Below are 13,644 nucleotides of genomic sequence, written 5' to 3'. Positions count from 1 at the left end.
ATAAAAATACAAAAGGAAAGAATGGCCCTTCCATTTCACCATGGGGGTGGAAGGTTTGATACTCGACGGCTCAGAATAATTAATATCACATAGCGCTCGTGGCAGCTCTTAATTAGTGCATTGATGGGCATGATGTTAACCCAAGAAGTGCCATGTAGCTAGTAAAGGATAACGTATCCTGTTCTTTAGAGGGAGATTATGCTTAGACGTGACTCTTCGAGTATTAATTATTAATTGTGGATACAAGATTTGTGGGGATGCGCTTGCGCGGCGGTGGTTGTAGGATTTATTGTGCGACGATCTCGTTGAGTGAACAGGTGGACAGACCAGGGAGACGAAGGAAGCCAAAGTGCCGCCGGTGGGGACGGATCGGTCGGAATGGGGGTTTTAATTTGGGGAGCGTGGCAGCTGTGCGACTGGTGCGGTTGCTGTTCGATGGGATATGAAAGATAGCAGGACTTCTGCGTCCGGGTTGTTACCGAAACGGCACGGAGGAAGGCGACAGAAACGGGAACGAAGCTTAGGTGCACCCAATTGTTTTAGACCCACCAAACACCCATGCCCTTTTTTCTACTGGGACCAGCTGGAGCTAATCCCACCCGGTTCAAGCACTTTTAACATGGATAGCACGGGGTTCAGTTTTCCTAATAAAACTATTTATAGATCCTGAGTTAGCACAGAATTTGGCATGTATAGATAAAGTTTATAGATATTGGTAACTTTTTATTAAATTGGATTTTATGAGATTATATATACAATGGTCTTTTACTGGAAAATGTACGTAGGGCAATGGCTTTTTCATGATTTATGAAATATTGTTAGAAGTTCGTTTTTATTTCATAATCATCAATTAATACTTGCATAATTATAGGCATGAGTGATTATAGTATCAAAAAAAAAATTGTCAATTTAACCCTACGAGTTCATTGCCATGAGTATGACAGAAATGTAGACATGAAAAATCAGAAAAAAAATATCATTAGCATAAGTATTTTATTAAGAGTATGCGTTTGAGTCGGCAAAATATATTCATTATCTTCCAACAAGATGATATAAAGATTCATAGCAATGATAATTAGCATTAGGTATCGATTATTATTTTCCTAATATATTTATAGAAAGTTGAAGTTTGTCATTGTATTTCATTTTGATTTAATAGAATGATTGCAATACACACAACCTTATTTTGAAATATTGTATATTTTTTTATCATTTAAATATTGTTAAAAACTTATTTATTGTGCCCTTAATATATCTCAAAAATACATCATCATCATTATCTATCGGGACTTTAATTCCTTGAGATGATGTAAGTAATTCATAGCTTGCAATATTTTAAAACTTGATTGTATTTACAGATTTGCATCATTGTTTGATGACCATCATTTATCGAGGTATTTGCTGGGTGTTGACTATTGAGACCGTATGACCTTACATTCATATGGATATCAACTCATCCTATAATCAAAAAAATATTTAAGCACATTAAATATAAATTTTTTTCAAAAAGAAATACAGATTTTATTTTGAAGGATATGACTATGGGTGTTGTAGTCACCTTAATAATCACTAACAATTGTCAAATAGAAAGTCCAGCTTTTCTGCATACTGAAATATTACAATTAAGATGTCACTGGTGGTTGAATCATTTGATCATTAAAAAAGATCAAACATTGGATAGCTTGCCATAGCATCAATTAGAAATTTAAAAATTTTATTTCTAACACCTCCCTTAGTTAGTATTTTCATTATGCTTATTCAAATATGAACATCAAATCCTCTTTCCTTAATCCACACCTTCACATGGCATCAAATTTTCAAATTCTAAAATACTTTTAGAAACTAATCTAATTTGACAACCAATCCAATAAAATGAAAAGTAATAGGGTAGAAAAATCTTCCAGCAAATAAATATTTCACGCTTGTACCATGATTTGTTTGTCGTGGCATCTTGTTATTGAATTTAGTTGGCCAAAAAGTCTAGTCAAGTTTAACTTTTCTTTTTTTTTTTAAAGAAAATTTTGATCCCTCAAAAACCTCTTTTCTCAGTATTTGACTAGTCCGTACATCTTCACTTTTTATGCTCTTGCTGATTATGCACCAAAATCTTTCTTGCTAATGCTCTCTTCATTAGTATTTTTATTGTGCCTCCTCAAGTATGGACATCATCCATGCCTCTGCACAGCATCAAATTTTTCAAAATCTCAAATCCTTTTAAAAACTAATCTAATCCGATGGAAAATCCAACAAAATTAAAAATAAAATGCAGGAGAGTTTTTTAAAAGATAAAAATTTGAGCACTATATTGCAATTTCACATTGCTGCGTCACCTCTTCAACGGAATTACTTAGCCAAAAAGTCTTAGTTTGAATATTTTTTCAAAAAAAATTTCATCCCTTAGGAATCGTTTAACTGGTCCCATATCGACTCTTTACTGATTAACTTCTTTCTCACTCTTTACCAAAAAAAAAAAAAAAAAAACTTCTTTCTCACATCCTCTTCCCGTGATCATGCACCATAACATCCCCCGATTACTGGATCAAGTGCCCACATTCTGTGTTATCAATAATCTCAAATAACTTCATATCTCTCCCAGCCTCTTCTCATTTAAAAATTTCCATAAGTATTTCTATTAAGGATCTATTCATTATTTTAAATAAATATCCTCACATCTAAGCGGCTTCGAACATAGAGAATAAACTCAAAAAGATGAAGCGAGGAAGACTCAACATAAGGTATTTGGAGCTTCCATTAATTTTCTAAAGGACCGGCATGTGGCATTTTCTAATAAAAGATTAACTGGTGGCCTTTTTTTTTTTTTTTTTAAAGACCAAACGTGAGCTTGGCAATCTTACATGCAACCCTCTAAAAGACCAACTTTTATACAATATTATATGGATTACATTGCCTTGGAATGAGAACAATAAAACTTTTTTTGAGAAAGATTTTTTTTGGTTATTCCTAAGTTCGAGAATGATATGATTTATGTTATCACTCAGAATATAGAAATGGAAAAATTCAAGTGAAATAGGTGAACGTTCATAAATCAACGATAATGTACAAACGACAACTCATGGAGTTGAGCCTTTCACGCATGCATGACCAACCGATCCGTCCCCATTTATTTTTGAGACAGGCAATTGCACAAGATTACGCAAGATTGCGCAAGATCACAATAGCAAGGTAATCGTCAAGCGACTATGCCCGTACAAAAAATCATGAGGTTTCGCACAAACAACTTGGTAGAGTCCGAAATGACAAATGATTAAAATAAACTAGAGGCTGCATTTGGTTGAAAATACAAAGACATAATTAAGTTGGCCAGATGGAATAGGCTACAAGGGCCGAAAATAATCCATTTTTTCATGGGAATGAATCATTCAAGCTCAATCACCATAAAAATGTGATTTAAATATATTTTTGCATAAATAAGATACAATGAATAAGTGAAAAGAATCAATGTCTATTTTCCGTATCAACTATAACCAGAACATGTGAAGTAAAATCTCTTTCACATCCTTTCAATCCCACATGCTCATCAGCTGAAGGTGAAGGACATTCTGAGAACGTGAGATGCATCAGTGAGTGCACCAAGGAACGATCAACCAAAACAACCCAAAGGCAATCGTTTTGAGATCTCTGTTTATTTATCAACAATAGGTTAAACGGTCATACACAATCTATGCTGACAAAGAAGGCTCTTCACGTGAACAAGAACTGGAGTTCTTCGATCATTAAACAAGTGCCTCGTCTCAGATAAATCCTACTCTGGACGTATGGAAGTCATGTCGGTCCGCTGGAAGGCAAGCAACATCGTAGTAGATGGATCAGCAGCCGAACTGCGAGTGCTGGAGAAAATATTACAAATCCCACTAACACTGTACAGCCAATGCAGGCATCACATTTTAAAACTAGGTTCGAGCAATTGCACGCGCCTGCCACGGCACCTGCAGGGACCTGGGTGGCAGAGAGAACCTCACTGTTCTCCAGAAGCTAAGTCTGCCCTCGTCAGTTCAGAGTTCTAAGGTAACACGACTCATTAAGACAATCGTTGATAGACTAATACCGGTGCATAAAAACAAAAGCAAAACTAGAGGCAGGCTGATCATCATATCCTGATCACCACGAACTTCACAACAGGTTACTGGGTGCTGGGGCCGGTACATTAAACAAGACCAAGATATAGAAGGAATCCTCCCTGTTCCTGAGAATTTCTGCACCCTTATTCGTTGGTTCTAAGGTCATATAGTCCAGGACAATTGAACATACAATACTATAAACCCGAGTGCAAAACTTTAAAAAAGCTGGTCAACATCCTGATTACTGCAAGCTTCTCCGCAGCAAGTTCGCATTTTGCTACTGCAAGCAAATACAGGACTTTAAAACCAAATTTATCAGCTCAGTTGCTGACATCTTCACTGGTTCAAACACAGATCTGAGGAGCTTCCACAATAAAGAGTAATGCAATAAAAACTGACCAAACCACCGATACACTATTAGCAGATGTATTTCCAAAAAGTCACTGGAAATATCTCAAACCAGCCGAGCATTGTCATGACCAAAAACTGAAAGGCAACCTTCATTATAATGATTGGTGAAATTTTCAACTTAAAAACACTCACCGTGATGCTCATTTCACCTCTCTGTAGATGCTGCATTAGAAGTCTGAAAGAAACAAAGATTCTGATTACAGCAGTGAGGGCTGCAAGATCCAGAAGCCATATGCACTGCCTAGAAAATACACAACTGACCAAGCAGCAACAGCTTGCAAGATCGATTCAGAGTGTGTTCTACGAGCTCGAAGCAAAAAAGATAAACATAGTTCTGAGTACTAAAAACAAAATAAAATCATGGCACCGGTCTGGAACATATCTTAAAATATCACATGCACAACCATATATCAACATCCAAAATTCTGTAGCACCCAGGGAAGTAACCTAATGCAATCTACATGCACCAGCAGCATTCCCATAACAGCAAGCAACATGCCTTAGTAACGATCATCATAGGATGATGGGCGTCCACCCCTACTGGGTCGATCATAGGGCCCAGGTCTGTCCCTATAACTACCACCCCCCTCATAACGTGCAGGTCCACCACTTCCATATCTGTCACTGCCACCACCCCTTGGGCCATCTCTGTCATAGCCACCACCACCCCTAGGTCCCTCTCTATCATAGCCACTGCCACCCCTTGGTCCATCTCTGTCGTAGCCACTGCCACCCCTTGGTCCATCTCTGTCGTAGCCTCTTTCCTTGCCATATCCATTTTGAGGGTAACGATCTGGCCCCCCACCATATCTATCACCAGAAAACCGATCGCCACCAGGTGGATAACGATCATTGCCATAGCGATCACGTGCACCACCATACCTACTGTCCCTGCTGTCAAGATGGTCACGATCCCCATAACGGCCTCCATCATACCGATCATCCATGTAACGGTCATGATAGCGGTCTGGCCCTCCAAAACGATCCCCACGCCCACCACCACCACCAAACCTGGATCGAGAAGAGAATCTTCCACCACCTCCACCAGCTGAAGGACACTCACGAGCCCAGTGTCCCGTACGCCCACACTTGAAGCAATCACTGCGCCCTATAGGCGGTAAGCCATCACCTCCACCACCACGATAGCTTCCTCTGCTACCTGACGAATAGCCCCCACCACCATAACCATAGCCAGTGTCGTCATCTGAACTCATCTTAGGCTGGGCCTTGTTCACTGAAATGACCCGACCATCCAGCTCCTGGTTATGCATCTCTCTGATAGCATCCTCCACAGCCCGTGGTTCAGCAAAGGTCACAAATCCAAATCCACGAGGGCGGCCAGTGTCTCTCTCTAGCATGACCTACACACAGCAGGAATGCTAAGAACTATGACAGCAAACTAAATGAAATAAGCAGAAATTAAAATCTGGGGCTGCAATTGTTCTGATAGTAATTCCATGCAATGTTTGGACACCTGATGTTGCCAAAAAATGTCATGTAGACATGTTAAAACAGACCAAATGATGCAATGTGTAATAGTAAAAAGCAAAGAATGAAAAAAAAAAGAGCAATAGAAGTCATGCATCAGGATGCATCCGATCTCCATTGGCAACAACCAGTGGTATCCACCTCCAAAATATATTGGAGAATTTCTCTTTGCTTGCATTGGTTATCTTGCAAATAATCTCATCCATGCAGTAGGCTGGCAACCTATCAGATCTACATTATTTCTACCTCTAACCTGTGAACCTAGTTTAGAATATAATAATCACAACAAAGTTAAAAAATGCCACTATAATGATCTCCTATTTTGTAGTTAGATATGGAGAGAAGACCAAAGATAATATTAAGACGACAAACATAGTGTCTTTAACATAAGGATAGAAGCTAAAATTAGAAACCAAAACAAAGGACCAAATACATAATCACAAAAAGTATCCTATGGATCTACTTGCAAAACACTTAAAATAAAATACTTGTATAGAATAACCTAAGCCTTTTAATCAATAGCTTTAAATAAGTCGCATATGAAAATAGAAAAATGAGCCACTAACTTTTGGCTGCCTACCAAATTATAGCAAAATAGCCCACTGATTTTTTTCCCATAATTTGCAGTGCCTAAAGGAGTTAAGAGAAACAGAATACTATTTCTAAACTCCATGTCTTTAACAATTTAAAGGCAGACTATGATAGGCTTTACACAAATTTGGAAACAAGATGAGAGGAGGGGGTATCTGCTCAAAAAGTGCATCACACAAATTGCATTTGGAAACAAATTGCTCACTTCACAACTTGTCATTGTCATACAAAAAACAGACAGCTCAGAGTGAAATTAAAAAAAAATTATGAAGCAATCTTTAAGCAAGACTCTTGTCTATCAAAAATGAAAGGGAAAAGTTTATGGTGAAGAACTAAATAGTAGTTGATGTAATTATATACCAATAAATTGTCATGATAAAAGAAAAATGGAGAAAGACACAATGCAAAACTTAGTTCATAATCAATTATATTATCAGTAACAGCACATGTCAATTACCTGAATGATAAAAAATAAATAACGGTATACTTTTGATGCAACTATGAAGCACAATCAAGCGAGTCGAGGGTCCGAATACACATTCAGACATGTCCAACTGATATCGTCTTTACTGAGAAGCCACAGACTACCCTGACTAGTCTAGCCATGCTTACAGAATGTAGCACATTATTCATCAGATGGCATGTACTTATCTTCAGCTCATTTCCAAAAAAAGTAGCCAAATCACTGTTCATAACTTGTACCCAAATATCAACAAGAATAACAGCTCCCAAATAGCCAAGATACACTTTATCATCAATCTGGCCGTTCATAATATCCATTAACAAATTTGACCAGCACACTTTCACCCTTTACCACTGATGCATTCATTCCATCAAGCAATATATCTCATCAGAGGACAAATACTTTCATGCATTACTGATAAAATCCACTTAAGTACCGTAGACAAAAACTAACAATAGCTCAACCACATCACAAAAGATCATACTTCTTCCAGCTCTCATCATGGCTGTTGTGCCAGCAGCACTCCAAATGCTGATACTTAACCAACATTTGTAATTCCGTGAAGGCAAATAGCCAGTGCAGTTAAAAGTGAAATTTCCAAAAAGAATTTTCTATTTAGCTGAGAGTCAAGAAGCTTTGAAGAAAACATCAGATCTTTCAATAACAACCCTTGTTGAAAAGCTAACAAGTCACATCATTAAGGCCAAAAGACTGAAGCAACCTCTTCATCAAACAAAGCCTCCAGGCTCCAACCATTACCCAAACTACTAAAAATAAACAACTATTACCCAACACTATGACAAGCATGGCCACAGGCTAATAAATTGGCACATGATTTGTATTATTGAGATGATGGTTCCGCTAGGATAACTTTTACCCATAAGAACCAGTGAAACTGCAAAATATTTTCATTCATCTGGTATAAACTGACTATCAAGGATATCAATATGAAAACATAGGCCTTATGATAGAGCTGGCAATCCACCTAACCCGGGGTAATCACCACCAGAAGGAATCATAAGAACAGTTTCACCAAGTACTTGTCAAAACTGGATGTCCTAGAAAGTGCATGGAACATAAGGAGCAGGTACAACATGGCCTATCTGTGCATAAGTGACAACATTTCAGGTAAAACTGGTCTCCATATCCTTGCAGATAATTCAGTGATATATGCCATTCTACTTGGACAACACTGACCAAGCAGCACACTGCTCCACCATCCCAATCTGGCAGTAACCAGAAAGGAAAGGGGAAAAAAAATTATGCAACCAGCATGGAACAGCAGAAAAATCTAATTTCAGTACCCAACATTATGCAACCAGCATTTGCACCATATGTGCTGAACTATGAGCTTGTCAAATTAACCAAAATTTGCAAGTCTGGCAGCAATGTAGTTGGTGTGTCTAGTGTATTTTGTAAATGCAAGAAAAAAAATAGAGGCATCAAATGACTGCTATCTATAATACATTACTGCTACAGCTAAGAAGTCATTCCCAAATCGGACTGGTCACCAACACCGAGGATGATTATTTAGGCAAGACCATGACAGGTTTCCTCAGCAAAAACAGAGGTTAGCAAACACAATTTCTTGAGTTGGCACTCAGTTGTATGGAGCCAAGCAAAATCTTCTCAAGTTATTTGGAAAGTGCTGCACAGCCCTTGATGCTGATCCTAGAAGATAAGTGGGATATAGATACATCCTAGACCATGGCATCTTGGGTATACTGGTCTTCCCTCCAAGATGAGTCTGGTGAATAAAGAAGACACCTCATTACAAAATAAACAATTTGATCAGAACCTTATACCCACTGCACATGTTGACAAAACAAACCAGTTGATAGTGAACTTCTCAGGAAATTCAAACATGAAGGGCCAATAGTCTCTCATGCACAAAATTCTATCATGATGTTCATTGGCATAAAGTCATAGTTTGACTATCAATATCGCATAACTGCATATGATCACTCTGGCGACACTAACTACATTGCACAAAATGGCTCTTTCAGACATAGAAAAGAGCAAGGATTTGAGACAATCTTTGATCCAGTCCAACTCCCCATTGTCAACAGACAACCACAACACAGAACTGCCTTGGCTAGCACAAAAAATAACTGATATTTTTAAGTTATGGTGGATCCTTGAAGCTGAGCTGTGGATGGTTGACTGACATAGGGACAAGGTCAAGTGCTCCCAGCTAAGCGGAACCATGTAGAATGAGCAGGTAACTGAATATAACTGCTTCACATAAACTCGCATTCAGCATATCTAAAGGTGGTGAGCATGATCCTTTTGAGCATGCTAGCCATATTGAAACCCTCTGTTTCTTATCACACACCACTGATCAAGTGAAAGCAGTCTCCGAGAATTTGATGCAAGTTAACAGGCCAAGAATGTATCACAATATCCATCCAAGGTGTCTCTAGTGATGATAACCAAATTCTAAAAGAAAGGAGAAAAGAAAAAGGAAAATCAACAAGTAGCCACAATGATAGATATAAGAAGAAAAATAAATTCGCATAAAGAACATAAACAAAATGACTCTATTGCAGCAGACAACCAGTAAATCGCATTCCTTTCTGATGAGTACCATCATTTTTGCAAAATCACATATACGATCATTTCTACCTCCAAAAAGAAAATAATGCTTCTGATGATGCAATTTATGAACCGCATATTCAAAACCTTCAGAATTTCTTAAATTTCACAAATCAATGGAATGTTTTTCATTTTAATAAACATCTCTATAATCAGTTTAATCCTTTCAGCGAGGAACCTTATGACAACACAACAAAATAAAAAGGTTAGCTTTTTGCGATTACGCAAGATCCAGGTCCCTAATTGTTTTTCTTTCTTGAACTTTCGATAATTCTGTCAATGAGCAATCATACCAACATGAGTTCTTCTTTTTAGCTTAAATTCCTCAAAAAAAAAGAAGAAGAAGAAAGAAATCTTTCATGAAAACACAAATCACATAAAACCCAGAATAACGCGGACTAAGTAAGGGAAAAGATCGAGATGAGGTTACAAGCCAAACCTGGGCCTCGAGAACCTTGCCGAAGCGGCTGAACACCTGCTCGAGCTGCCGCTCGCCGGTCTCCCATGAAAGGCCCCCCACAAAGATACGAGACTCTTCCTTGTGCGACATCTCCACAAAAGATCCCTCCTTCAAAATTCTAACAGCCCAAAAAGAAATATGAAAATGAGATCGATCGACTATAACCCTAGAAATATGAAAAAAATTCTAGTCAAGATGGAGACATCCTTGCTTCCAACCCCTCTCTCCATTGCTGACGCTCGCAAACCGTCGAGAAGGATCGAAGGAAAGGGATAGAGAGAGAAAGGAGAGGAGAAGAGCAGTAGCGGAAACCCTACCGAGAGGAAGAAATCCGGCAGCGAAAACCCTAGGGCTTGGTCGGGCCCGATTAATTTATTTATATAATGTTGCAACTGGTAGACTGTCTCGCAGTCTATAATTCCGTTAAAATGATCACAAGGTCATCTCTTTTGGTGATCTATCAGACGGTCAGGATTCTTTGCATAGGAATGCTCCGGGTCTTCGCGGTTTGAATCATTGACGCGGGAGATTGTGATTTGGACGGGCCGGGTCAGCTCACGTACGGTTGAGAAGATTCCTGATTAGCAAGGAGGACCGCCTGAAGAGGAGAACAGGATACCATGGAGGCTATATCCGAGAAGGAGATGCAGAAAGTATTTTGGACTATTTATAAAGTTTCGGATCTAAATAGTTTTTTCTCATATTTTTTTAGAAGATACTGGCCACTCATCTAATCTGAGATTGTCGTAGTCATGCAGGAGTTTTTCGCCATCGATCAGATGCCAAAGATGTGAAAGCAGATATTCATTGCTTTGATCCCGAAGAGACAAGATGCTTCGAAGTCCGATCACTTCAGATCGATCAGCTTATATACTATCCTTTATAAGATTTATGCTAAGCTGATAGTGTGTAAGATAAAACTCATTCTTTCTCCTCTGATTTGTCTGAAGCAGAGAATATTTGTTGGCGGTGTAGCATTTTTGCCAAGGAGTTTATGTATGACCTTCAGCGAGCCATCTTCCTTTGCATGCCCATAGCAATTCAACTTGATATGGAGCGGACTTATGATCGCATGAGCTGAAGTTTCTTTAAGAAAGTCTTGTCGGATTTCGGCTTTCACCCTACATGGATTAGTTGGATGTGCACCATTGGATTTCTTCTACACCACGGTCAGGCTGCGGCAAGACTGTCCTCTATCCCTATATCTCTTCATTATTTATACTGACGCTCTTTCATAAGCTATTTATGCTGCGGCCTAGGGGCCAGTCTTAGACCCTTATATGCCGATACCGGATGCCTAATCTATCTCGCATCTCCTCTTTGTAGATGACTATCTGCTAGTAGGCCGAGCTTCTATCTAAAATATGACTGGCTTTCTTTTAGAGTATTGTACGGCGTCGGAGCAAAAGGTCAATCTCCTCAAATCGATAATTATGTTTGTCCAAGGATGCTGATCCAGCTGCGACTCATCATTAGGGACATTCTCGAGATTGAAAAGCTCAGTGGGACTCGACAGTATCTGGGTGTTCCTATCATCGGTTATAGGCTGAGAAAGGCTGAGTGTGGGGATGTCAAAAGAACAATCGAGAGTGGCTGGAGGGTTGGCAGGCCCGTGCACTATCCATGATGGGGTGGGTCACTCTGGTGAGGTTTGTTCTGTTCCTATTTACCTTCTTTCAAGCATGGTTCTTTCTAGAGCTCTGGTGATGAGGCTGAAGCAGCTCTTTCAGAGTTTTCTGTGAAGATATCATCCGAGAGGAGGGGAAGGCGTCTATCTATTTGCTTGGGATGTGGTCTACCAACCTCTGAGGAAGGATAGCCTAGGCATCCAGTTCTTAACTACAAAGAAGGAAGCTCTAATTGCGAGGCATGCTACTAGGCTTTTGCTCAGTCATGATTCTCTTTGGAGCTCGATCATGACGGCTCGATATGGTCTGTGGCCTACTAGTAGTGAGATCCATCCCACGCATAGTGCCTCCTTCCTATGGATAAAAACTAGTGCCCATGCACCCAATGTCTTCCCCAAATAAGATGGCTAGTAAGGGATGGGCACTCTATGGGTATCCTGCATGATATGTGGATTGAAGACGTGCCCTTTAGTCGGTGGCTGACCTTCATCAGTGCTGAGGTGACGGATCCCATAAGAGTTGCAGATCTTCTTCGAGCTGATAGTTAGAGGTGAAACTGGATAGTGGTATCCTGTCTATTTGGAGAACAACTAGGAGAGTGGGTGTCATCCCTTACGATGATATCCATCTTCACCAATCTATATGTTAGGGTTTAGGGACACTCATGTACTCTTGGGGGTGGTGACGGCTGACTTCTGCCAAATCTATTAGAGGGAGTCCTTTAGACAGAGGGAGGTTAGGTGGGTCTAGAGGATCAGGGAGCACCCGAGGGTGAGCCTTTTCCTCTGAAAGGTGGATTGAGGCAAGCTCCCAACCGATCCCTTATACGAGTTCGATGCATGGATATTCAATTAGCGTGCTCTTGTTATGACTTTGAGGAGGAGACCATGAAGCACATTCTTTTTCGATGTCTGAGGATGAGATCTGTTTAGTCATTGGTGGTGATGCAGTTGCAAATCGCTCAGGTGGAGGACCCCACCCATAGCTTTCTGGAGTTTCTTTAGTGCAACACTGGAGGTGATGCTTCTAGGGCGGCAAGCATCCGTATGGCCAATTTGGCCCTCCATATTTGGCTGGTCAGGAATAGTCAGGTGTTTGATTCTAGGTGATTTTCAACAACACTTATTTTTTTGAGAGCCTTGGCCATGGTAGCGGATATCATTGATGTGATGTCCAAGCCTTCGAAGACCTAGAGCTCCCACTTTGCTCATGTAGCAATCCATCAGGTGTTGATTTTTTGGGAACCTCCTCCTTTGCTGTATCTGAAGGCCAACTTTGATGGGAGTGTTAGAGACAGGCACGATGGGGCAGGATTTGTGATCCATGGGCCTCGCTCTAAGCTTGTAGTGGTTGAGGGGACTTACTTATTAGAGACTACAGTTCCTAGGGTGGAGCTTTGTGCGATCTGGACGGGAATTATGTTTGTTAGACGGACACTGCGGGGAGGTCAGCTTGTTGTGGAGGGTGACTCGGCTACAGTAGTATCCTAGTTTTAAAGCTGTATCCGTAGTGTAACCACTTACCACCTTCTGCACGACGCCTTGATTTTGCTAGAAGGATGCATTGCATTGGTTATGAGGCATGTATTCCATGAGACGAATACTGCAGCCGACTAGATGGTAGTCTTTGTAATTGAGCATATTGGAGAAGCTTTCTAGATTGGGGTGGGGGTCATTTCTGGATAACTCCAGGATATTTTATTTTTTGATTTCTTTGGTTGTATTTATACAATAATTGTTTGAATGAACTATCTTATCAGAAAAAAGATAGACTGCCTGAATAGGAACATTTATGAGTGCAAGACATTTTTTAGTTTTTTTTTTAAGGAATTCATAAGATATATGTGGTTATTCAATTTTTTTTTTATATATTTCTAATTGTTTAAAATAGCTTTCATTACTTCTAAAAAAATATGGAAGTGAAAAAATC

At 39.6% G+C, this 13,644-nt stretch overlaps 1 protein-coding gene across 2 annotated transcripts; it reads right to left on the bottom strand.

Moving 5' to 3' along the window:
* Positions 1 to 4,555: 4,555 nt before the first annotated feature.
* Positions 4,556 to 10,501, bottom strand: LOC105053664 (glycine-rich RNA-binding protein RZ1C). 2 transcript variants are annotated; one of them, XM_010934922.2, is made up of 3 exons: positions 10,405 to 10,501; positions 10,067 to 10,205; positions 4,556 to 5,851 (listed from the first exon to the last, which is right to left on the bottom strand). In XM_010934922.2, exons 2-3 carry the CDS (start codon positions 10,175 to 10,177, stop codon positions 4,991 to 4,993), a joined length of 972 nt encoding a protein of 323 aa, XP_010933224.1. In that variant the 5' UTR covers positions 10,178 to 10,205; positions 10,405 to 10,501; the 3' UTR covers positions 4,556 to 4,990. The 2 variants fall into 2 exon arrangements, with proteins under 2 accessions (XP_010933224.1, XP_010933238.1); XM_010934936.3 differs by lacking the exons at positions 10,067 to 10,205; positions 10,405 to 10,501 and adding an exon at positions 7,027 to 9,408.
* Between the last annotated feature and the right edge of the window lie 3,143 nt (positions 10,502 to 13,644).

This window comes from Elaeis guineensis, chromosome 2 (assembly GCF_000442705.2).
Source record: "Elaeis guineensis isolate ETL-2024a chromosome 2, EG11, whole genome shotgun sequence".
NCBI classification, from domain to species: domain Eukaryota; kingdom Viridiplantae; phylum Streptophyta; class Magnoliopsida; order Arecales; family Arecaceae; genus Elaeis; species Elaeis guineensis.
The sequence above is the reverse complement of the archived record's forward strand: the minus strand, read 5'-3'. Positions and strand labels throughout refer to the sequence as shown.